The 27,363-nt window shown below is 39.2% G+C and overlaps 1 protein-coding gene across 5 annotated transcripts in view; it reads right to left on the reverse strand.

Annotated features, from left to right (window-relative positions):
- PDE5A (phosphodiesterase 5A) overlaps nt 1–27,363 on the reverse strand; it is a 138,562-nt gene that overhangs the window by 73,225 nt on the left and 37,974 nt on the right. For all 5 annotated transcript variants that reach the window (XM_047091487.1, XM_047091483.1, XM_047091486.1 and 2 more), the window contains exons 4-7: nt 7,470–7,541; nt 5,741–5,830; nt 3,250–3,387; nt 1,162–1,229 (exon numbers count right to left, since the gene is read on the reverse strand). In XM_047091487.1, the coding sequence (XP_046947443.1) occupies nt 1,162–1,229; nt 3,250–3,387; nt 5,741–5,830; nt 7,470–7,541 (368 nt within the window). The remainder of the gene's footprint in view (nt 1–1,161; nt 1,230–3,249; nt 3,388–5,740; nt 5,831–7,469; nt 7,542–27,363) is intronic.

Genomic DNA, 27,363 nt, shown 5'->3' on the forward strand with positions numbered 1-27,363 from the left:
GCAATGATATCTCTAACCTCAATCTTATAAATATTTTCTATTATCCAAGTGATAATTAACCACAACAAAAAATTAATACAAATTTTTAAATTACAGAAAATATGACAAACACGTGAGCTGCAATAGAGATCTGGTTTGATTCTAGCCTTTGGGTATATGTATTGGTGTGACAGAGATCATAGGCTTCCTTCTGTTACTAGTTAAATCCCTGTGGCTGGTTACAAATCACAGCACACTTGAAGAGAAGTTTGTTCAGAAGCCTATAAAATTTCCAGTGAGTGTCCAATATTCAATGAAAAATATAACTGCAATATAAACTTGTGGGCCTTAAATGAGTCAGTCCACAAAAATATTGTACATAGGTCTATACTAATTTTGACACCATTCACTATATCGGGAATTCTCCTATAGGTCAACTGTAGGGGGAAAAAAACACTGGAACTTTGTCATCAAAGCGTAAAGTATTTTCAGGAATAAAATTATTGGTTGGTGGGGTGGGGGAAAGCATCCCATAGCTTCTATGTCTTAAACAGGTCACAAAATAACTATTTAGCCAGTATTATATATACAGTTAGCCCTTAAACGATGGGGGGTTAAGAGTGCCAATACTCCACATAATAAAAACTTCACATATAACTTTGGACTCCCCCAAAACTTAATAACTACTCTTGACCAGAAGCCTCACTCGTAACATATACAATTGATTAATGAACTTTTGTATGAACACACATTTTGTATGTTATATGTATTACATACTGTATTCCTTTTTATGTTTATTTATTTCTCTTGAATGTGAGCATGAGTGGGAGAAGGGCAGGGAGAGAGGGAGGGAGAGAGAGATCCCAAGCAGGCTCCACACTCAGTGTAGAGCCTGATGCAGGGCTCAATCCCACAACCCTGGAATCGTGACCTGAGCCAAAATCAAGAGTGGGGTGCTCAACCAAGCCACCCAGGCACCCCTTTATACCGTATTCTTACAATAAAATAAGCTAGAGAAAAGAAAATGTTACTAAGGAAATCATAAGGAAGAGAAAATACATTTATAGTAGTGTACTGTATTTATTGAAAAAAGTCCATGTATAAGTGGACCCACACAGTTCCAATCATGTTGTTCAAGGGCCAGCTGGACTTTTGATAAAGACAGAGGAGAAGTTACCTTACCTTGTTAAAGTATCTGATGATTTTTCTAATTCTTCACACTCCATGTGAAACACACTAGAAAAAGAATCCTGAAAACAGAGGATAACATGGACTGAGAAATAAGTTTGACAATGTAATGAAATCTATCTAAATACACACATGTAAGTGTGTGCAACTGAGGAAAGATGACAATACTTGTGATATTTTTCAAGTTAGACTAAACTGACACAAGTACTCCGTTCCTGACAGCCTCAAGTTGCCTTCCCATGTTCTTACCAGTTTCTGATATTCACTTGCAAAACGCTCATTTGCGTACTACTTGTTTTTTGTTTTTCTACCAGGTGTTAATGAATATGGTAGCTTCAAATTTTCTCCATAGTTATTCAAAATCCACGTTTTAGCTTTTATGCATATATTGATTGCTGTTGATAGATCTTTTTAAAAGACATATTTTATGAGATCATTAAAATAATTGTGAAGATTAGCAACACAGAGAAATACTTTGGAAGTTACATTAAAAAACAGAATACATATTCATACCCATGCTACATTTGCAACTGAATAAAGAATTGGAGGGAAACACACAAATAAAACAATGACATTAGTTTAATTTGGGGAGAGAAGAACTGAGTCCTTTCTTCCCTACATTTGGATTTTTGCTCATGTTGAAATCTTTTTAAACAAAAAGTTATTGTATAAATGGACATCAAGCCACTTGATTCCCAAACTAAACAAATTAAGTTGGTTTAAAAAGTGAACAAAATACATTAATGTTCACATTGCTGAGCTATACTGCAAAGCACCAATGATCCAAGTCAGTTGCTGCCATGGCAGATGTTAACCGGTAGGCACATGAGTTGAATGTTAATTAAAGTGATATTTAAGTTGTCTAAAAAAGCAGTGTTCTACGTATAACTTTCAAAAATTAAATGCTAAAGAACAGGTCACAGAGCAAAAATTGTAAATTGACTTACTGCATTAATGAGTTCTGACCTGAACTTTAAAAGGATAGCTACTTGCAATCATCTCCGTATTAAAGACTTTGTAACCGACTGAAACTATGAAATAGTATCTAAGAGAATACTGACTACCTTACCACAGTAAATTCTCATTTGATATCCAGTTAATGAGACTTAGACACCCATACACCACAAAATGATTCAGAAAATGTTGAGTCATATAGTACAGTCTTACTATCTAAAACAATTTTTGAAATTTTAATATAAATATTATATGTCTTTTATTATTCTACTTCCCAAAAACCCCATCAATTCAGATATCATATATGGATTACAGCAGACTACACAAGTGGTGACCCCCACTCTCTTTCCTAACCCACAAATGAAGAGCCTATTCTCAAGGTCTAAAGGAAAAAGAAAATAAATGACATAAAAAGATATATCCCAGAAGTAGTGGTTCATAGGTAAAAAGGGAAAGAAACTGCACAGAGGAAAACTGCTTTAGGCTAGGAGCTCTGATTCTAACCATGAATTCAACTGGCCTGTCTAGAAGCAACCAGCACTCGGTGAGAATACTCCATCTTTCCACACACATCTGTTTCTTTACATTACACATCAATGGATTGAAATATGCCAATTAGAACAGTTTAGTGGTTTTCCATTGCTGGTAAAGGATTTAGGACTAACAAGTACATTTAATAATATTGCCTCTATTGGGCCTGCCCTTTGGTTTCTAGCCAATTTCTGATAAAAAGAAAATTTTATTCCCAACCCACTCAGAATGGGGGTCTACTTGTTCATCGCAACCAGGGCACCACTATTCCTGACCACAAAAGGTCTGCACACCATAATGACAATGTATTTTTCCATCAAGGTAGTGTAGTCATTGACAAAAGCAGCACACGGATATTCCCATGGTAACCACTTAGTGGAGGGACACAAAGGTGAAATGGTGCATGGAAGGCATCCTCTCACCTCACCTCTACCCCTGTTCAACCAGAACAGCTCATACTCTGATTGGCTTTGCATAAACAATAAACAGTTAGGTTTTAGCGAGAGATGTGAGGCTAACATGAGGTTTAAAAGCTGTGCTTTAAGGAACATAGGTTTCTGTCTTTCTAAAAATAAAGAAGTCATACTCTGTACTCACGGAGCAATCTTCATCCACTATGAAAATGGTGCATTTCTGCACCTGCATGAAAGAGATAATAGTGGCAGCTATTTTCTTTAGAATTACTTCTAATGATTGCTGTTCTTCAAAAATTAAGCTAGCAAGGTCAAGCAGCACCTAGACAAGAAAATTTAGTTTATTATTTAGTAACTGTTTGTAATTATTAAAGCAATACAATGATTTATACAATTTATAAGTTCTTTATTTATAGTCTAACAAGTTGCAACCAAGTTTGCATTCAAGTATTAAATATGTAAGTCTCTATTTACTACCAGAGCTTCCATACTGATTGTTAGTACAGTTAGTATAGTGATTACAATCACAGACTCTGAAACCGGAGTCATCAGTTTTTAATCCTGCTTTCCCTCCCTGTGAGCTTTGTGATGTAGGGCCAGTTCCTTAAAAATGGGATAATAGTAATAATAATATCAAATCATAGGATTATTGTAAGCACTAAATAAGTGAACATTTCTAAAGCATTTTGAATACTATCTGATACATAAAACACACTGTCAATGCTGTTGTTCCAAACTTCTGAGATCAACAATTATCAGCATTTTCACATAGCACAGTTAATACTGTCCAAAACAGACAAAATTTGAAGAGCTCCTTTTGTGTTTTTTCCTGGTAATTTCTCTTTCCTTTGAATTCCATAGAATGTCTTCTAATCTCACGGAATATCTGTGTATAGAGGAGGAAGAAAGGGTGTCAAAGAAAATTTGAGGAGATGCTATCTATGCTAGCTGAGCCCTGAGAGATAAGCAGGCATCATTTGGGTGAAGTGGGAAAGGGAACTATTTCAGTCAAAAGCAACTAAATTGAGAGAGGGCAGCATACACTATAAGTCTTAATCAAGTTTTAAGAGAAGCTATAGAGTGTGAGGAGGAGAGTTGGGGAGATGAGATTGCAGACTCAAGTGGAGAAGGAATCTCAAAAGCCCTGTATGTCTTTGGAAGCAGTTTGGACTATGATGGACTGCAGGAAGAAAGTAACAGGCTTGTATCTGTGTTTGTAAAAATGGGGACTAGATTAATGGGTGGCAAGAACAGAGCAGGGAGACCAGGTAGGAAGATACTGTAGGTGAAGGCAATGGAAGATCCAATACTTTATTAACACAAGATCTAAAAAGAGAAAATATAGGGTGGGAGAGAGGAATTATCAAAGAAGTAATGAAAAAGAATTACATAGAAAGGAAGGGTTTAAGCCTCCAGATGGAAAGGGATGACCAGGTACCAGTATGACAAATGAAAAAGAGTCATATTATAAAATTAACTTGTAAAAAGAAGATATAGAGAAATGATATGAAAAGCTTAGACAAAAAACAAAACAAAACAAAACACCTACACAGAGCCAAGGATCAGTACAACAGGGACGCTAGTTAGAAGACAAAAGCACCACCCCTAAATTCTGAGAAAGTGATTTTTCAGTTTATAATTTTATACCCAGCCAAACTGGTAGGATGATACAATAGGCATTTTCGAACTTGCAAGGACTTAGAAAACTTACCTGATCAATACTCTTTCTCAAGAAATTAATTGAGAATATGTTGCAATAAAACAAGGGCATAAACTGAGAAAGAAGGAGTTATGGGATCCAGTGGACAACCAGTGGAGCCCTTCTGAGAAAGCAGTGAAGGAAAATTCTATGATGACACCTATACAGCAGGCAGGGGAGATATAGTGCAGCTTGGAACAGAAATGGTGGAAAACCTCAACTTTGAGATCTCCAAGGAAAAGAACTCAACAGTATGCCTAAATAATGGGGAATATGGGGGGAAAACTAACAACATGAGGGCTACTCTACACTCAGGGGAAAAGTTCAAGGGGAAAAAAAGGAATGGGATTCAGAAACATCATGAAAAACTGAAAGTTGTGTAACAAATGTAATATGAATATTTACATAGTCACAGTACTTATAAACACTTTATTTTAAATCACAACTTGAGAATTAAACTAAAGCTTACTAAAAGTTAATGATGGTTGTAGAACAACATATATGTTATCAATGTGGGCAACAGAAAAAGGTCTGATGAGAAAAGCAGAGGCAAGTCATGGCAGTTGGGAAGGAAAGATGAGGGATGCTAAGATCCTCATTTCACAAAGCATAGAATCAACAGATGATGTCTCTAGTTGATAGGGCAAGAACTAAAAGCCGTATCTAACATTATGAATGCAACCCATCCAGTAACTTAAAACAGATGTAATGATACTAGTGGAACAGGATAATGGCAAGTACAGAGTGATGTAAATCAAATAAGTTTTGATTAAAATAACTCTTTTAAGTTAATGAATATTTTCTAACAGTGATAAAGCAACAGAGCATGGAATACAGGAAATGGAAAAAAATTATTAGAAGATACAGCTAAAATATTAAGTGGATTTTTAATCATACACATATTTTGCCTGGATAAAAATTTAACAATTTTTTAAAAAAAGAATTCCTATACGCTCTCTTTAGTAATCAGACTTGCCTGATTTCTCTTGTTCTCCAGCAGTGAAGTCTCATAGAGTTGAGCATTATGAAGAACAATACCACAAAATGCCAAATAGGCAGCAAAGTCCTAGAAAACAGGGAAGACAACAGCCAAATTAAGAACTGTCTACAAAACTGTCTTATTATATTGTCTGAAACACAGAAGGCATCCCAAAGTATTTATAGCTGAAATAAATATTAGAAAGCCCAAAGGGTCCATGTTAATTCTGCACAGAATTAGGAACTGATGCAGAGCAAGTGTTAGCTAACTGGTACAGTAAGTAGATGACTAGTATTAACACCATCTCCTAAAGTCATACACTAGTTACAAATTACCAAGGAGAAAACGGGAGGGAGTAGGACACAGATCTCTTTATGCCATTTGAAACTGAAATTCACCCTATGCAAAATTTGGTGTTGTCTCTGAATGATATTAAGAGCTGGATCTGTGCTGAGACCATATAAATAGCCTGTAACTTATTACTGGGGCTAATGAAAGCTAACATACTTATTGGGAGAATACTGGCAGAAACAGTCCCATATGTTGTATAAAATATTAGCTTCAGTATGTTTTTTAACACGGATCGTCATCCACAGTACACTATTTTATAGTGGTATGCTCACAATTATATTAATTATTGACTAAAACAAGTCTGTCCATGGCATACTTTATTTACAATTATACTTATTTTGCCCAGAGATAATACAGCCTACGAATGCAACTCTTTCAAGAAGGGATTACCTTAATGGGAAAATGATGAAATATAAATATAAAGCCATTCTAGAACCATGTTTCCCACCAAATATTCTCAGGTGTCATTAACAGAATAGGAGACTAGATGTCTATTACACTGATTTTAAAAGGTACTTGCTATGTTCTGAAGAAATTAAAACATGGGGACCAACATAAGTGCCAGTACGGCCTACACCATGGAGACAAAAATAACTCTGTCTTGTTTGAATGTCTTCCAAACGTTCCTACTAATTTTCAGGGGAGGGACATAAATAGCGACAGTCTTGAATAAGAAGAATTCAGTAGGCTCCACGATATACATATAATTACATATTCAGGAAGAGAAATAATAAAACCTACTGACAGAATGAAGTTATAAACAGGTTTAGGGGCTTCCGTCCTTAAACGGGAAGCATGTCGATGTGGTGCATGGAATGTATTCCTTCAGAGTTGGATGGGAAGAGTAATAAAATAATGCTGACTGCCGCTCTTTCTGAAGCTAAATTCACATCATCCAGCCTGAATTCACACCTTGGCGCCCCACCGTCTGTGTGCAAAGCTTATAAAACATTCTGAAATTTGCTTCCCCAGGAGGCAATTCCAATTTTTAGCTGACCTGGAGTTCTGAACTTGGAGCTTCAGGGGTTTTTACTCAGCGTTGAATTTATTTATAGCAGTGATGAAAGGTAAATGAGATAGTTAAAATACCGTGTCACCCTCTGTATGGCCCCAACATGCACACAGCCCTTGGAGGGCAGGGGACTTGGTGACACAGTGAGGAGGTAGTTGGGGGTTTCTGAGGACTGACTACCCCTAGGACCTCAAAGTCAGCACTGTAGTTAGCCGTAGGAAAGAGACACTTTTGAACATTTCAGATCATTTTGAACCGTGATTTTTTTGTGATCAACAATTTCAGCAATAGCTAAGTCTATATACACTAAAAACAGAAAACATCTTCCTACACTGACATCACAGCAGACATAAGTTTTGGTACCTTTTCATCTTTTTCAGTGAATGTCCCACCATTTCCCGATCTCTTGTTGATGGCCTGGGCTACACCAACAACCTGGTATAAGGACAAAAAAGTGGCAATTTCACTGACTGAAATTACTGGTATAAATTCACCGAAATGTGTTTATGGAGGGATTTCTACGTGTGCTTTTTCTTTTTTTTTAACGTTTATTTTTGAGACAGAGAGAGACAGCATGAACAGGGGAGGGGCAGAAAGAAAGGGAGACACAGAATCTGAAACAGGCTCCAGGCTCTGAGCTGTCAGCACAGAGCCCGACGCGGGGCTCGAACTCACGGACTGTGAGATCATGACCTGAGCTCAAGGCGAACGCTTAACCGACCAAGCCACCTAGGCGCCCCTACGTGTGCTTTAAAATAGCAACAAACTTTGAAACCAAAACAAAACCCCTCAGCTTTGAGCTAGTTCTGTATCATTTGCTACATCCTTTTTTTTTAAATTTATATATTTTAAATGTTTATTTATCTATTTTGAGAGAGACAGAGAGAGGGAAAGAGAGAGAATGCAAGCCGGGAGAGTGGCACAGAGAAAGGGAGAGAGAATCCCAAGCAGGCTCCATGCTCAGCGTGAGTGAGCCAATGTGGGGCTCCATTCCACGATAATGAGATCATAACCTGAGCAGAAGTTAAGAGTTGGACACTTAACTGACAGAGTTACCCAGGTGCCCCTGTCTTGTCTAATAAGAATTCGAATGTTGTCAGCTTTTTGGGTCCCACCATATTTGATTCTGTGACTTCACTCTGCATTGTGGGAAATATTGTTGGCCATCACATTTTAAGTGAATATTTTTCAAGATTTTTGGATGAAAAATAAACTGTAAATTTCTGTCACATCCAAATTAAATGTGTGATAAAATGAACATGTTATATTAGCTTTAAATATAATATTTCAAATGGTTTAGTTAAACACGGTCTTTTACTAAAAATGATACAGGATCCAGTGGCCAATTAGGGTGAAAAATAATTTCTAATGTAGGGGTGTAGTCCAACTTCCTTTGAAACTTCTGACCTTAAAAATTGTTTTACCCCCAATAGGCTTATTTTTGGGAAAAGAGGTTTTCTTGAAAACCCAACACAGGAATTAACAGGCTGAGTCTTACTTCCAATGAATCAAAGGTAAACTGTATCTTAAGACTGAGCTCAAACTCTGGGAATATGTCTTAAGTTTCCACAAAAGGTGTAGCAACACTTTAAGAACCTTCTCTTCCTTCTGCTTGAAAGTGTATTTTACTTACCTGTTTAGTTCCAAATTCAGTCTGAATAATTGCTTTAGTCTTTTAAAGACCTTCAAAACTTACCTTTTGTTTTTTTCCTCCTTCCTCTTATGAATTCTACTTTCTCCTTCCTTGTGTGATTTAATATCAGTGGAACAGCTATTATCCCCTAAATGGTTACACTTTAGAAAAATAAAGCCCTTGGTTTTGTGTGTGTGGCTCACCCTTTTTTCCTCAGCTCCTTCTGGTCCCTTAGCTCTAAAAAACGATATAAAATTCTTGGCTAGGAGAGCAGAACAAGGAAGGGGAAATGCATTTTTATTTGATGTAGTTTTCTGATCTTCTCAACACCCTTCCTCCATGACCCATGACAGAGTAAAGGGATGTTTAAAAAAAAAAAAAAAAAAAAAAAAAAGCAGAATTCTCCAATTGTCCTGTACCTTTTTGTTGTCTTTAGTTCAACTCTCCCTTTTTTTGTGTGTACCCTTTAGCTCTTGAAAATGGCTAACAGATGTTCAGATGCTCCAATCTCAATGACTAAATGAACACAAAAACTTATGTCTATGGTCAAAAATGTCTGGATTGCAGATTAGCATGTTCACCTGAGTGTAACTGACAGGAGCCACTTGAGGGTCACTGGGGTCTAATACACAGTGCGATCAGTACAGCCTGGTTATTTCAACTACTGAGGTGTCTACTCTGTACTGAGGAGAGACAACAGTGGGGAGAAAGACTACTCTGAAGGAGCTCTGGGTCAAGATCGGGTGATGCACAAACATACACTTAAGGCACATAGGACGGTGTGATCAGTTCAATGATACAGATGCCCACAGACTGCTATGAGTACAGAAGGGGGCACATAATATGGGTAAAGAGGCAGTTTCTCAGACATGATAACATCTGAGTTTTCATTTGTCTTTAGTAAACGGCTTTATAAAAGAAAGACTTAAATTTTAAATCTTCATTTTAAGGAAGGGAAGTTTACAAACAGATACAAAGAGTCTTAGGCAAACCTTCTCAGATGATTACGCAGTATAAAAAAGGATGCAGTAATGCACTACATGCATGTGGAGCTGTGTGAGGCAATGTACTCAAGCTAGAAAGTTCCCACTCATTCAAAAATAGAAAGACACAAAAAGCTAGTTGTTTATTAAATGGTCACCAAACTGTATTAACATCTTAGTCGATCATGATGTCACCATAAATTGACAGTGAGAGAACAGTTAATTTCCTAGTCTTAAAAGAGGCAAATCAGTGGCATAATGTATTTTCTGAAATCAAGACCAGTAAAAATGATAACATTGGTCAGTTTAGATCACTAGAGTCTCTTGAGAATGAGAACAAAGCCGGTGTGGGCTAATGAGCTCATTATGGTCCAAGGCTGCAGGCTACAGATAATCCTCAACCTGGTCAGTGATCTGCAGACTGACCTGGGGTGGTAGGCGAGAGCTGGGAGGGGCAGGGGGTAAATATTTTCGAAGTGGGTCGGTGAGTGAGCATCAACCTCTACCAGAGAAGCAGGATCAAAGCATGGCCTGTTCCCAGTGTGCCTGCGGCAACTTCATTTAAGTAGAAGAGAACTTCAAACAAGGCTTCTTCGGTGCACTTGGAGATGATCCCTTCAGCTCTTCCTGTATTAAAATTTGTATGCCAATTTCAACCTCAGTTTCAATCCGCACGTTTGATACTCAGAACTGTTTATATGATAAACATTTTTCTAACCATGGGCTGAAAAGTTTTCTCGGTAGTTAAAACAACAGTGTCCTTGAAACCATACTATCAGTCATTATTCACAATTTTCAACCAACACAAGAGTGTTCACATGGTTCAATAACTATTTTCCATTCTGGAATTTCTATCAGATTCATTTTTCAAATATGTCTATTCCTCCTCCTCCTCCTTCTCTTATAAATACCAAGTCCTTCATCTCTTTGCCTGAGAGTCCATCTTTAGCAAGGGCTGTTTTCCACAGGAGTCCCACCTTCCCTGAGTCATGAAGCATCTGTGCCCAGTGACTTCCTGTTTGTCTTGGCACTGCCTTGGGAGTGTGAACGTGAACTCCATACCTGTGTAGAGCACAGGCTCATGTTCTCATGGTTCACAGGTGCCTCTTCTTTCTCTCACAGCAGCAGGCAGGAGACAAGCTTCCTTGAGGCTTCTCCTGTCTGCTGGTGGAGTTTGCCAGGCCCATTTTCATGAATGAAACCATCACTCATCTAGGCTTCCCCTCCCTGCCCCTTCATGCTATTCCTGCAGAGTGTATGCATTCCATAGCCTGCGGATGCTACCCCTGGACATTTGTCACTATCCTGAATCTCAGATCCTCGTGAGCCCATCTGGCCAGGACTCCATGCTCACGTTTCTTATCTTGGGTTCCCCTCTGTGTCTGACACCTGTGGGTTTTCCCTTTCTTAAGCGCATCTGTAATTTGTAAACTTGTTTTTGGTAAAATTTTATCTTCTACTTGTTTGCAGAATTGTGGAGGGGTATTCTTCTGCATCTGTACAGTCTGGCCAACAGACCAGAAATCTTGTTTATAGGCTTTAAAGCCTACTTTGTATTCCCTCAACACCAGATCTTTACTATATTGAATTCCCCTGACCCACAATTTTTTTTCCCTCTAATATTAAACAAGATATTTACTTTTAGGCAATGTCATGGAATAAGGATTTCCAATGATGAATTTTTCAACCTTTCTGGTAACCAATTACTTCTCTTACTAATAATTTTACAGATTCAGATATTGAGGTTAATTTAAGAGACAATTAATTAAATATAACTGGTATTAAAAACACAGGCATGTTCTTCAAAGAGTTATTAGACCAAGAACATATATCTAATATATACATGTGCCTCCATCCCCAGATGTATGACATTTTAAAAACAGCACTGATTTAAAAAAAAAAAAAACAGGTAAAAATAGGAGAAAAAGCGTAGCATTTGTCCAAGATCACATAATTCAGTAAAAGACCAAAAAGAGTTTAATTCTCTGAAATTCAAGGATCCTAAGCAAAACTAGCACCTTCTGCCCTCCTTGTGTTGATTTCCTTCTTCGGTCATCTACTGCCCCTTTAAACAAATTAGCTCATTGTCTTCAAGCCAAGTAACGGCTAACCATAGGCTTTTTAAATGTCAGTTTCGAATGATCGCCTTTATGGCAAGTATGTGTCAGACCTCATATCTGAGAGGCAAAGCCCCTTAAAAGTATTAGTTTCCACATCAGAAAGCCCAATCACTCTGCCTACCTGCTGGCTACCTGGATCCTCAAATGGCAGTACTCTATGCTATTTTTTTTTTTGAAGCACAAAGAAACTTCTGTTTTCTATTTTACTGGCACTTTGCACAGCATAAATGGATATTATGTCCTCACAGGGTCAAGTGTTCTTTTAGGAATGCAAAGGGCAAGACTTGACTCTCACTGAGTGAACAGTGTGGAATGTGACAGCTGGTCAATTCAGGGGCAACTGATCATTGCCACAGTGAGCAATTTCTTCTTCAATTAGCAGCTGCCCCAGACACTTACTGAGGCCATACATCAATCTCAATACACTTCCTTATTCTCAATTCCAGGGGACACTCAGGATGGAAGCTAAAAATGCAAGGGAAGAAAGGAACAGACTCTACAGTTTTTAGCTGTCCTTCTCTCCCATCCATGGAATGCCACTATCATAATGACAGGGCCCCTAGACCAGGTATAACCTAAGCCAAAACCTTATTTCACCAAGAAAATGCGAATTTAATACATACAGGAGCCAGTGGAGAAGTCTCCCCAGTGTTCTTTTCAAAAATTTACTTGACTCAGTCATTCATCCAACAAAAAATATTTTTATCAAAAAATAATCTCTGAGTCTCTCATATATCAGTGATTGTTCTGGGCAATGAAGACCCAGCAGAGCACAAGACAGATAGAAACCCATGTCCTCATAGAGGTGACATTCTACTTAGAGCATTAGGCTTGGAAGAGAATCTCACCCATATACCACCTTCTCCTTCTGTTTTACAAGTAAGCAAACTGAAAGTGACAGAGTTGGTATGACCAATCCGGGCTTTCTCACCTCTCTTCCAAATCCTAGACAATCATCAAATTATGGCCATAGTCCATGTGGTAGGCAAAATAATGTCCCCCAAAGATGTTCTCCTTCTAATCCCCAGAACCTGTGATTATGTTACCTTAAATGGCAAACAGGAACTTTGCAGATGCAATTAACTTAAGGATCTAGAGATGGAGAGATTATCCTGACTCATCTGGGTGGGTCCTCCAACTGTAATCACAAGCATCCTTATGAGGGAAAGCAGGAGGCAGAAGAGTTGGAGTCAGAGATTTGAAGATGCTTGGCTGCAGGTTTTGAAGACAGAAGAAAGGGCCACAGGCCAAGGGATGTAAGCAGCTTGTAGAAGCTGGAAAAGGCAAGAGAACAGATTCTTCCCCTAGAGACTCCACACAGGAACACAATACTCTGACACCTTGATGTTAGCCCAGTGAGACCTGTTTTAGACTCAGACATCCAAAACTGTATGATAATACACTTGTGTGTTGTTTTAAGCCACTAAATTTCTGGTAGTTTTTTTTTACAGAGGCAATAAGAAACTAACACATCCCATTAGAATCATTCTCCTTTCCTTTTTCACTTTCCCTCACTCCATACTGTATCTTGTGCTTCACCATCTAAATCCTCACTCTCTTTGAGAGCCCTGACATATCATTGCTAATTGTTTTTCTGCCTTTAGTCGACCTTTGACACTCATGCCAAATTTATCTTCTTGGGACACTGCTCTGCACATACAAATCACCTTTTTACTCAAAACATTGTAATGTTCCATCCATCTAAAGGATGAAAACTGATGATGGATTCCACACCCTCAGCTTCAAACAAGATCACTTAAATGGGTCTTTGAATTAGAACGCTATGATGACCTTTGTTCACATCATTCCTTGAAATATTACCTTCCCCTTTCTCTACTGAGGCAGAGTCTACAGAAAGCTTCCCTTGAAACCCTTCTGAAATTCTGTGTGGCAGCTGGGTATGCCATACATTTCACAATGAGGTATTCTCATTTTTAACCTCGTTTTCTCTCCTCTCATCCCGGCTCTCCAACTAGATTGTTTTCTAAGGACATGATTTATATCTATGCCTTATTGTAGCATTGGTACTTTGCTTTGTCCCGAATGCACTCAACGCTTGATGGAGATTTGCTGTTGACGATAATGGGAAAGTGTCAGAGGGATCAAATACTTGTTAGGGTGATGTACTTACTCAACAATTCACATTCGAATAATAGTTAATTATATCTGCCCATTTTCTTTCTCTGCCTTTTGCTTGATATTAAGTGATCTCTCCACATCTGAGAACTGATGTGACAGTAAGAAGTTTATGCTGTTAATAATCCTTTAGTTATGGAACTGGAACTTAGGGCCTAGAAGGACTTCGGGAGAGTGGCAAAGAAAAGCTTAAGATTGTTCGTTTTAACACTTAATTTTAAAAATACAGAAAATCACAGAGAATAAGATAATAAACATCCATATCTCTGTCACCTAGAACAGTGGCAGTGTGGGGGCTTGTTAAACACAGCTTGCTGGACCCCACTCTACAGGTTCAGATTAGCAGATCTGGGTTGGGGCTCGAGAATCTGTATTTCTCAAAGCTCTCAGGTGATGCCACATGCTCCTGGTCCAAAGATAAAAGACACTTTGAGAATCACTAATAAAGAACTACAAGGTGTTACTATTTGAGGATGTTTCCTTTTTTGAATTAATCTAAGAAAATTAAATTGGACTTTTTCCTTCCAGGGCCATTCTTCTTTCTCCCATCTTTCCTTCTCAGAGTCAACCCCTAACATTGCATTCCTAAGAAATACATGAATCTATAACAAGACCTAGTACTTTCATCTTTCAAAAAGGTTACTCAAATAAAATAATAAGAAATGCATAATTTTGCAACCTATTATTATATTCAATGTTGTTTTTCAATCAGTTCATATATAGATCTAGTTCATTCATTTTATATATAAGGTTGTATCCCATACCAAATTTTATTCATCTAATCCCCAAATGATGGATGTTTGGGTTGTTTCCAATTTTTTGCTATTAGAATTCTAAAAAACATCTATGGTGAACATCTCTATATGGGTCTGCTTGTGCACATACATAAGAGTTTCTTTGTTGAAATCTTCAGAGGGATTACAGAAGTTATACCTTTATGAGTAATGCTTAAGAATTTTTGTTAACCTTACATTCTAACCAGCCCCTAGTGTTATCAGGCTTTTAAATTTTTGGCCATCTGACAGCTATACAAATGTGTTTCACTGTTGCTTTAATTTGCATCTTCCTGATTACTAGAGAGAATGAACAGCTTTAAAATTTTTATTATCTATTGGCTCTCCTGTGTTGCCTATGTGTAATTTTGCGAATTGTGACCGTTCTGTTGTTGTTTGGCTTTTATTAATAAATTTGAGAATCAAGGTTTGATTTTTTTTAAATGACTAGCAAGACTGACTTTATTTGTTTGTGATCCATGTTATCCATTTATACGTATAAGCACCACTACACCTACTGTTTCTCTCAAGAATACGTTTATGGATCTTCCAAGGTTGCAGATAACACAAGTATGAATACAGGAGAAGTGGACGCTTTTACTTTATTCTCACGGCCCGAGAGGCTAGGAAGAGGCAGCCAAGTTGAAAAGAAACTTTGAGAAAGTTACAAGATATAAACAGCAATGCCCTTAGGATAACTGACATGAGAAATACATGATTAATGGCCAATATCTCTAATACAGTTAATAAATCTATCCCCAGCCAAAAAAATTCATAATCCTAAAAAGTCTGCTATTTATAAAAGGGAGAAGGAAGGGCCTGCTATATGACAGGCACTTTGTATCTGTTAATTCATTTAACCTTTGCCACAACTCTTTCAGGTAGACACAATTATTCCCATTTTATCACAGAGGTAGCTGATGTTCGGAAAAGTTAAATAGGAGTCCAAGAATGTGCAGACCCAGATGCTCTGCAGGTGTGATCGCAAACCTAGTTCTTTCTACTACTCCCCCCAAAGGGAAAGCAAAACCTGCACTAATATAAAATACAGATTCTTAAGTACTATTCTTCAAAGGGATCGTGAAGACCAAGGATTTTGGAAATTTGCTGTCTGCAAATCCCATACATATGCTTATCTTGTTAATGTGTATTTTCACCAAAGGGAATGGAACAATTTCAAAGTTATAACTTTAAGAAACAAAGATCCAAAATGGCAGACAAATCAAAAGTTGTTTTGACTTCCATTATAAATCTTATGCCATATCTTTATATCCAAGAACCTCTTATGCAACATAAAAAGGTCCTGTATTTCAGGGATATATAATACACTCTCAAAAATAAGTAGATTCTTCAAGAAAAACCAGAATTAATCTATGGTAACAGAAATCAGCACAGTGTTGTCCATAGTTTGTGAGATATCTTAATTGGGGTGTTAGCTTCACAGATGTATACACATTTGTCAAACTCATCAAATTGTACACTAAGATCTATGTACTTCACTGTATATAAAACTTAATTCAGTTTTCAAAAGTCTTAAAGTAATTTTTTTAATTGTAGAGAGAAAATATGAGCTGGGGACAGGGGCAGAGAGAGAGAGAGAGAGAGAGAGAGAATCTTAAGCAGGCTTCATGCTCAGCATGGAGCCTGAGCAAGGTTTGATCCCATGACCTTGGGATGACCTGAGCCAAAATCAAGAGTCGGACGCCCAACAGACTGAGCCACCCAGGTGCCCCTTAAAAGTAAATTTATAATTGCTGATGGTATATGAAAGCGATGGTCCTTGAACCGAGTTCCCAGCTGTCTTGGTAATGGTGAAGCAGACAGAGGTTCTGGCCACTTGCTCTGTGTTATTAGGCAGGATGGATGCTCCCCAGATAGGGCCAGAACAAATCCAGCCTCTGGGGGTGAGTAGCTGTCCTGCCCTAGGAACATCCAGTGGGAGTGGTGCCAACCCGAGACTGGGTTCCTTCCAGACAAGGGGATGCTGGGCATAATTCTTGATCCTAGTGTTTATTCTCATCCCTTTACACAAAAAATCCCTCTCCCCTGCCAAATACTAGACTCTCTGCTTCACTAGCTTTTAAGCAACGAGGTAAAAGTCTTAAATCTAGAACCACAGTAACCTTTTGCCTTCTTATTAGACCTTTCTGTCCCTTGGGATACAGAGACTCAATCCTGAGACAGAGCAGCACATGGCCACTGTGCAAAGTCTCCTTACATGCCTTTAAAAATTGCCAGAGACATGAAAGTTACATGGCAGAGAAGAGCCTGCCGTCTTTCCCATGGCAGGGTATGTTCATTGTTTACCGTTATTTAACTTTCCATTCCCCCATTTGTCTGGCCTGGCCACCCTTCATAAAGGGAGGAAACGGACATTTTTCTGAACCTTCACTAGGTGAAGAGCTCAGTGGTGGGCACTGTCACATTCCTTGTCTCACTAGGACCTTTAAAACCACCCTCTGTGTTTGTACTTCATGGTGAAACTTTACAGATGAGTCAACTAAGGCACAGAGAGGTGAAGAAACTTGCTCAAGGAATCGCTGATCATAAGCCAGCACTCAAGACTAAATCATTTTTGCTACAAATTCAGAGCTCTCTCTTTCAAACTCTCTCTCCCTCTCTCTCTCTGCCTAATTGGGACTAAGTCCAAAATAGCAAAAAATACTATATATTTGATGTATATTATATAACTGTACTTTGTGTCAGAATAAATCTACCACTCTTCGTGCCCACCCTTATACATGATATTGCCAAAAATGCCTTCAGAGCCTGGGATCTATTTGATATCTAAGATTTATTTTCAGGGTGGTGTCCTGCAATCTGCCAGCTGCTGGCCTGCACAGCACAGGCTTACCTCTGGATGGTGTTGTTGGATTTGGACTCTGTTAAACCACGGTCAAGTCTGTTCCACCACTGCCTGCACTTGTAAGAGGTCCACGTCTCTACAGCCTGGTAAGATGCTGTACTAATAAACCTTCCTGATAATTACACAGTAAAGTGGTGTGCCCATAGTGTGCACTAAACACAAACAGAAGAGAAGTAACACAGCAGAAGTGGCAAAAAAAAAAAAAGCAAGTTTCATGCATCAAAACACAAAACAGGCTGAATCTCATTTATAAACTAGAGCTGGCATCAAAGATTTTGTGAGACCATCTCCTTTGTTAAAGCTGAACTGAGTATTCACATCCCTGCTCTCACCTGTACCGGTCCAGCTAACCAGCTCCCGGCCATGAGAAGCTAGATACCCATATCACTTAGCTTAAGAGATCCAGATCCAGGGCAAAAAGAATGTATGTGCATATTTATGATCTTTATTTTTTTTTTACATTCAACAAATCCTTCATATAGAGAATATAGCCTGTTATGTCACCATAGCCAAAACATAATTTTATCTCTAGGTGTTTTTTCCTTCACATGGAAGATGAGCCTGCGAAGGTAACCATACATGAAAGTTCATATGCAGACATCTGTCTCACTAGCAAAACTCCTAATTGTAGGTGCTGCTGGCAAAAAAAGACATGCCCTCCCCCACACAGCTGTGCCAGATAATATACAAAGAAGTTAACAGTATTTGGAATCATTGTTTGCAACTCTGCCTTTTATTATTATATTACCCCAGTCTGTAATTTGCATTTTCAAAAACTAAAATAGGAAAAGAGCTGGGTGGTAGCTTTTCAGGTACAACCGTTAATAAAGATGAAAGAAGGTAACTACTTCATGGTAAGAAAAATGCAGCCTTAGAATAAAGATGAGGTGGGTCTATATTCCAGTTCTGCCACAGAGAAGACACGTAATATTGGGAAATTTCCTGTATTTGACCAAGTCCATCTTTCCTCATCTAAAATGGAGATGGTACATCAGGGAAATACAAATCAAAACCACAATGAGATACTACCTTACACCTGTCAGAATGGCTAACAACAACTCAGGCAACAACATATGTTGGCGAGGATGCGGAGAAAGAGGATCTCTTTTGCATTGTTGGTGGGAATGTAAGCTGGTGCAGCCACTCTGGAAAACAGTATGGAGGTTCCTCAAAAAACTAAAAATAGAACTACCCTACGACCCAGCAATTGCACTATTAGGCATTTATCCAAGGGATACAGATGTGCTGTTTCGAAGGGACACATGCACCCCCATGTTTATAGCAGCATATCAACAATAGCCAAAGTATGGAAAGAGCCCAAATGTCGATCGATGGATAAAGAGGATGTGGTATATATACACAATGGAGTATTACTCGGCAATCAAAAAGAATGAAATCTTGCCATTTGCAACTATGTGGATGGAACTGGAGGGTATTAGGCAAGTGAAACTGGTCAGTCAGAGAAAGACAAAAATCATATGACTTCACTCATATGAGGACTTTAAGAGACAAAACAGATGAACATAAGGGAAGGGAAACAAAAAGAATATAAAAACAGGGAGGGGGACAAAACAGAAGAGACTCATAAATATGGAGAACAAACTGAGGGTTGCTGGAGGGGTTGTGGGAGGGGGGATGGGCTAAATGGGTAAGGGGCACTAAGGAATCTACTCCTGAAATCATTGTTGCACTATATGCTAACTAACTTGGATGTAAATTTTTAAAAATAAAAAAAAATAAAATTAAAATAGAGATGGTAATATCAACAAAAAAGTATTATTACTGAGCTCTTAAGAGGCAGCATGAAGCTCCCAGCCATAATGCCATTTAACACGTAGCCTTGATTAAATTTCTACTTGCCATCCCTTAACTTGTCAATCTGTTTTGGATACCATGAATCAAGCTGGCAGAGAAAAACTTCTGCAAAAGAAGTTCTTAGGTAAACCAGATTACTGCATACCACAAACGCAGTTTAAACACCACCTCCTCTGTGAAGCCTGCTCTGGTGGAGCGTACAGTTTAGTGAGGAGAAACAGAAACACACCAGTAAGTTAATATGTAGTGTGTCAGATAGTGATTAAGTGCTTAAGTATTATGAAGAAAACAGAACAGGGATGGAAGTAATGGTTTAAATTCAATAAGGATGGACAAGGAAAGTCTCACTGAGATGTCATTTGAGTAAAAGCCCAAAGGAGATGAGAGAGTGAACCATGAGGACAACTAGGGGAGACACTTCCAGACAGAGGGAACAGTATGTGCAAAGGCTCTGGGGCTGCAGCTTACCTGATTACTGAGACACAGCAAGACTGCCAGTGTGTTGGAGAGGATGGGAAGTCGAATAACAGGAGAGAAGAGGAGCATCAGGAGACAGGGCATGTGGAACTTTTCTTCTGGGATAAGGTGGTATGAGACAGTTTCGATGAGGGGAGTAATGGGCTCGAACAAGTTTTATAAAGTTTGTGTTCAGAATTGAGTGTAAGGACTCAAAGGCTTGAGGTGGGGACACTAGTTAAGGAGTTACAGTAGTAGCTCAGGGGCTTGCATATCAAGTGCCTTGAACCAGGGTGACGGAGGTGCAGGTGGAGAACAGTGATGGAAGGGAAAACCGACAGTGTTTACTGGTGAGTTAGATGTCTACTGTGCGAGAAAGAAAGAGGGCAGAGATGGCTTCAAGGAATTTAGCCAGAATGAGAGAAGTCGCTGAGTGTGGTGGGGATGATCATGGAGCAGGTTTGGTGGGAAGGGGGATCACGAGTTCAGAGTTCAATATGTTAAGTTCAAGATGCCTGTTAGACATGCAGAAGCAGAGAAGTAAGCAGTTAAACAGAAGACTTTATTTCATTGTTTTTTAAGTTTACTTACTTATTTTGAGAGACAGAGCAAGTGGGGAAGGGGCAGAGAGAAAGGGAGACAGAATTCCAAGCAGGCTCTGCGCTGTCAATGCAGAGCCTGATGAGGTACTTGAAGTCACGAACCGTGAGATCTTGACCTGAGCCAAACGAAAAACCAAGAGTGGGACGCTTAACCACCTTAGCCACCCAGGCACCGGGACATATGAATTTAAACTGAAGAAACAGTACAGTTGCAGCATCTGTTTGGTTGGCATATAAATGGTATTTAAAGCCATGAGAGTAGACAAAATCACTGTAGGAGTGCATGTAGTTAGAGCAGAGACTAGGGTCCAGGGCTGAGCTGAGCAGCACCAGTGTGACAAGCAGGCACCAGCCAAGGGGGCAGAGAGGCAGTCAGAGGCAGGAGGAAAACTAGGGATTCTGAGGTCCCAGAAAGTAGGTGAAAACAATCTGTGGAGGAATGACTGGTCACCCAGTCACATGTCACATGTTGCAGATAGGCACAGCCAGGTGAGGACTGAGTAACGATCCCTGGCTCCCTCTGGAAGTCACAGGACATTGCCAAGCACGGTTTTTACAGAGTGGGACGGGCAAAGGCATGGATGGAGTATGTTCAGGAGAGAATGGGAGGAAACGGAAATGGCAACTGGTTGTGGGCAGCTCTTTCCAAGACCTGCTCTGATACTGATCAGAGGAATGAGGTGGTCTCTGAAAGGAGATGTCCAGTAGGTGCTTTGCTTTTAAGATGGGGGAAATAACAGCATATATGCATACTGACAAACCAGTTTTGTAGAGAGAGAAAATCTGGTGATTCCGGGCATGGGCCACTGGGAAGGGGGAAACTGCCAAGATTTGTCCTTGAGTGGGCGACATGGAGAGAGATCTGGTGCACACGTGTGAGACTGACCCTTGCTATTTCACAGTTTGTCCCTAGAAGAAAAAGGGAAAACAGAGTATGTGGACTCAGATGCAGGGGCGGGAAAGGGAGACAGAATAAGTTCTCTTATAGAAGTATGCTTCTAATTGCTTTTTTTCACTGAAATATTTAGCAATGCCATCAGCCGAAAGTGGGGTGGGGAGGCAGTCTTGAGTTTCAAGGAGAGAGAAGAAACTATTCAACAGTACAATAACATATCCCAAAAAAGAGAGCTCATCGTTTTGATCCCCACAAACCAATACTTTCTGTTACATGTTTTTCTTTAGGGACTGTCACAACTCTCCTCTGTTACATCCTATCTAAAAAACCTAAATGTATTATAGATTCTTCTGCTTATTCCTCCATTTTATCAATCCCTCTATCTCTCAAACAGAAGTGCAACAAATCCACTTCTTGCTTCCTCTGCCTCAGCCTGGGTCCACTTCTAGCTTGGATTACTGCAAAAGCCTCCTTACCAGCTTCCCTGCTTCTGGATACAAAACTTTATCCGTACATGAACAAATACGGAAATTATTTACTTATCAAGATCTATCAAGCGTCAACTTATGTGGCTCTGGGTTATATATTAAACAAGGAAACTGTCCATCATTAAGGCTGTGGCCATACAGATCTTAAAGTAATAGCAAATATTTCCCGCCTTAAAAAAAAAAAAAAATCAGCACCCCCTCTGCAGGGCATTGGATGGCTCTTCATGATCTTGCCTCTGCCTGCCTACACAGCCTTGTCTCCGCGCCCTTCCCTCCTTCCAGTTTGTACTCAAGCAAACAATGTGCCAAAGGACTAGACACATTCCCTCTGCTTTTGATTCATCAACGGATGCAGAAAACAATGGTGCAGAGAGATAACGAGGATATTCCAGTGAGCACTTCCTGTGGATATTATGAAGCAGAACATTACATTTACGTTACATGCAAACAGTGATCTCAAATAGACCAGCATTTGTGACATAACATTTCAGAAGCCTCTTAATGCCTCAATCATTCGCCACAGCCCGAAGAAGCAGACATCTTCCTCGTTTCTCCTCAGTCTTCCTTTTTTTAAGTTTTCTGCTCCCTCTTTTCTCTTTCCCCCATGCCAACTGAGCCATACACACCAACTCTCCACCTTTGTTTAAACCCAGCCTATGTTGCTTCTGGTGATTCGTGTCATTGTTTAGTACGTGAAAGGGTGAGAAATAATTTTAACTGACAAACAAAATTCCTCTTTTATCAGCTGGCCATTTTTAAGGAAAGAGAAAAAGCCTTAAAGCAGATCTAGTACTTCTGGTGGTTTCCATCCCATCTCCTCAAATTCTTTAATACGCCTCTCTTCAAGACGCGGAGTACAATTCCTCTCCCCTCGAGTCTGGGCTGGACTTGATGCCCGGGCTTCTAAAGAAGAGAATACCTTGAAGCCAAGGTGCACAACTCTGGTGACTCGGCCAGACAGGGCTCTGGAGATTCCTTCTTGCCCACCCGCTGCTACACGGTGAGGAAACTGAGCAACTTACGGACAGCCCCACTTGGTGAGGAACTGAGGCCTCCTGCGAACAAGCAAGCATGTGAGTGAGCTCTCTGGGAAGTGGATCCTCAAGCATGAGCCAAACACCTCTGCCTGTATCCTGAGTGCAGCCCCCTGCAGGGAACCTGGGCCAGAACCACTCAGCCTGCTAAGCTGCTCCACAATCCCTGAACCACAGAAACTGTGACATAATCTATGTGTGTTGTTCAAAATCACTCAGCTTAGGGCAATTTGTTACATTGAAAAAGACCATGAATACAGTACTTATGACCATCAAATAATGTGTAATAATCAAACAGATCTGGAATCCTAAATCCAGGTTACTTTTCACTTTATTTCACTACCATGAACTGATGCAAATAGAAAAATATGGTTCAAAAAATTTTAAAGATCTTTATCTCTCGCTCTTTGTTTTTTAAATCTTCTTAAATATTAAAAAATATTAAAAAAAATTTTTTTCTTAAGCCTGTATTATTCACTTCCACTCTGGTAGAAGTGAAATAAGTAGAGATTTTTAGATGAGGTATAATAAGAAAGAATATAGAGGGGCGCCTGGGTGGCGCAGTCGGTTAAGCGTCCGACTTCAGCCAGGTCACGATCTCGCGGTGTGTGAGTTCGAGCCCCGCGTCAGGCTCTGGGCTGATGGCTCAGAGCCTGGAGCCTGCTTCCGATTCTGTGTCTCCCTCTCTCTCTGCCCCTCCCCCGTTCATGCTCTATCTCTCTCTGTCCCAAAAATAAATAAAAACGTTGAAAAAAAAAATTAAAAAAAAAAAGAAAAACTTTAAAAAAAAAAAGAAAGAAAGAATATAGAGTATTTAACAATTTATAAAAGCACTTTGCCTACGTAATCGTAGCTTTTACTAAATGAATACAGATGTCTGCACATATATCTATGGAGAGTAGCAATATTATTGACGACCACCTTAATCTGTTAAGAGTACATGAAAAACTGAAAATTATTTAATAATTAAAAATCCTAATTATGTAGTTCTGGGTTAGATATTATACAAAGGAATTGTTTATGCTTATCTGCAACATGTTCCAGACCTCTACTAGTCATTATTTCAGGGCCTATGTAAAACTTCTCAAAATTAAATTTGTAAATGATCTATTAGATTAAAATGTAATGCATTTGAACAAGTGCTGGAATGGGTATCCTGAAAGTACTAATGAAGATAAACTTCATATTGAATAAAACATAGCCTTCAGTCTGAACCAGATTTTCTGAACATTAAAAATGAGATTTGGGGAAAGACAGCCTATCAGTCTCAAGCTTTCATTCACCCTTTCTTCTTCTCCTGGATAAGCAGTGTAGCCTCAGGAATTTAACCTATTAGCACCGTGTTTTTCATCTGCTGCTCTTAACAAGTGTTTTTTTTCTTTAGGAAAGTGTTTGCCATCTTCTCTGTAAAATACACTTGCTTATTATTTAAAAGGCAATATGGAAAAGCAATGAGAAAAGATCATCACCATCATGACATCAAGTCCAGAACAAACGGAAACTTTGTGGAGTACTTTTGTTTTGTTTCTAAAAACAAGGCCACGAGAAAGAGTATCACTGGGGAACAAGTGCAATAAACAATTTATACATTTTTTAAAAAGGCCACAAAACTAGCCAATTCTTTAAGACTAAAATAGATCTAGATCAACGGACAGTCTGCAATTAAACTCTGCTTTTTTTTGTGGCCGTATTTTCATCTAGCCTGACTTAGAATTGAAGGATTATGCGTAAAGCCATAATGTTTATCTGTTCCGAGCTTACTTGTCAAATTTAAGACTCAGTCGGCACTCTAAGCACGAGATGGCTGGCAAGCGTCTCCCCTGCCTCCACCCTCTCATGTAAAGCTTGTATGTGCTTCTCTCGTAAGGCTGTGATATAAACAGCAGGAATCTGCTGCAGGAGACCACAGCTTACTTCTTTCCTCTTTAATTTCTCTAGGTCTCAAAATTCAGTCGTTCCTTTGACCTAGTGAGTTGAATACTGAACTCATTTAACACCTGTCTTGTTACCACGTACTGATAGTTAACGTCTAGTGTATACAAGATCTACATCTTGAAATTGAAAAAAATTTCCAGCAAGTACCTTCCTTGCTTCATTGTTTAAATATCCTCACTGCCTAGACCAGTGCTCTGCATATTTTAGGGATTCAACAGTTATTTGTCCAAACAAGATAATTCAGAGGAAAAAAATGAGATTACTTTAAAATAAACAGATAAGGGGGCGCCTGGGTGGCTCAGTTGATTGAGCATCTGACTTCAGCTCAGGTCATGATCTCACAGTTCATGGGTTCGAGCCCCACGTCGCGCTCTGTGCTGACAGCTCAGATTCTGGAGCCTGCTTCAGATTCTGTGTCTCCCTCTATCTCTGCTCCTCCCCTGCTCACACGCTGTCTCTCTCTCAAAAATAAATAAAAATTAAAAAAAATTTTTAAATAAAAAAATAAAATAAGCAGATAAGATCATAGAACCTAAATTCTAGAAAACTTTACGTTTGCAGCAGGAATTACACATCTGATTCCATTAATGCTTTATTTTGTGATTTCTGCAGGCATGAAATTTCTTTGATTCATCAAAGTATTCATCTCATAAAACATTCATAAAAATTAGGGTTTTTTTTTTAATTTTCAGTTTTTTTTTTTTCAACGTTTATTTATTTTTGGGACAGAGAGAGACAGAGCATGAACGGGGTAGGGGCAGAGAGAGAGGGAGACACAGAATCGGAAACAGGCTCCAGGCTCTGAGCCATCAGCCCAGAGCCTGACGCGGGGCTCGAACTCACGGACCGCGAGATCGTGACCTGGCTGAAGTCGGACGCTTAACCGACTGCGCCACCCAGGCGCCCCCAGTTTTTTTTTTTAAAGAAGATATAAATTTAGATAGTTAGCTAAAATGCTCCTTTATCACACTGGAAAAAAGTTACCATGTATCTTCTCATAACTTATATTTGCGTCGAAGAATAGTAAGTACGTCATCAAGTGTGTTAAAATAAAATCAGTATGCTAAAATAAAAATAAAGGAGGAAAAAAAAATCTGTGATTCCAAATTAGATTTCTATTTAGTAACTACAGTCGACAGAGAAAACAGGTATTTCAGACCAGCCTGAAAGACAATATTGGATATAATCTCCAGCTCAGATCAGTAAGAAATTTTCAAAGAACTTGCATTATTTCACAACAATGCCTTCCATAATGCCTATAAATACAAAAGAACACTCATCTCTACCATGTCATAACGAGCAATACTTCAGGGGAGGGCAGTATTTGAGAAATGGGTCATCTGAGATAGAAAGAGTTGAATTTCCCCTGCACTTCTTTACTAAACATAAAAGAATTGTCTGGTCATAGAAAAGACTAATGCCAAGCGACAAAAATAAAAACTGGTCCAAGTGCCAGGTCCAAAAAAATCCTGCAGTACGTCTGAAAGAAATCTGACAGCAGTCTTTAAAATTCATATGTTTGCTGCAATTTTTCTCATTATGCTTCATGTGCACATCATGGTCCTCTGCTGGAGCACGCTGGCCCAGATTAATATGAAACATGCTCCCGTAACTCTTTTATCCCTGGAGAAAATTTCCTCCTGGAGTCTGTCTGCAGAGTGGTTTAAACACTTGACATTAAAAGTCATCAGAATACAGCCAGATCTCCTTGTTTTCACCCTCAAGTCCCGCCTCTGCATGAGAGACACTAAAATATGCCAGTGTACCTCCCATCCCCCTCTCTTAGCCCTTTCACTGCAGTGGAAGAAAGTGGATGCAGTCATCACTTACAGCAGAATTATTTTTTTTAAGTTTATTCATTTTGAAAGAGACAGAGTGAGTAGGGGAGGGACGGGGGGGGGGGGGTGGAGAGAGAGAAAATCCCAAGCAGGCTCCACCCTGCCAGTGCAGAGCCTGACGCAGGGCTCAAACCCATGGAACCGTGAGATCCTGACCTGAGCAGAAACTAAGACACGGATGCTTAACTGACTGAGCCACCCAGGTATGCCCCATTCTCACAGCAGAATTTTAAGAAACCCTCTTTCCCATGTTATTACTCTATAGCCAGATTGTCTATTTGTGTTGTTGTTGAACAGTCAACAACATAGCTGACTTACAATATTATATTAGTTTCAGGTGCACAGCATAGTGATTCGACAATTACATACATTATGAAATGCTGACCACAGAAGTGTAGTCCATCTGCCACCATACAAAGTTATTACAATATTGCTGACTATATTCCCTAAGCCATACTTTTCACCTCCATGTCTTTTTTATTTTCAAACTGGAGGTTTGTAACCTCCTAATCCCCTGTTTCACCTTCCTCCACTCTGGTGACAACCAGTTTGTTCTCTGTATTTATGATTCTATTTCTGATTTGTTTGTTTAATTTTGCTTTCTAGATTCCACATGTAAGTGAAATCATCTGGTATTTGCCTTTTTCTGTCTGACTTACTTCACTTACACATTGCCTAGATTT

Source organism: Lynx rufus, unplaced genomic scaffold, assembly GCF_022079265.1.
Source record: "Lynx rufus isolate CCGP_SWC_20201006 ecotype Redwood Valley unplaced genomic scaffold, mLynRuf1.p SCAF_3, whole genome shotgun sequence".
Taxonomy (NCBI): domain Eukaryota; kingdom Metazoa; phylum Chordata; class Mammalia; order Carnivora; family Felidae; genus Lynx; species Lynx rufus.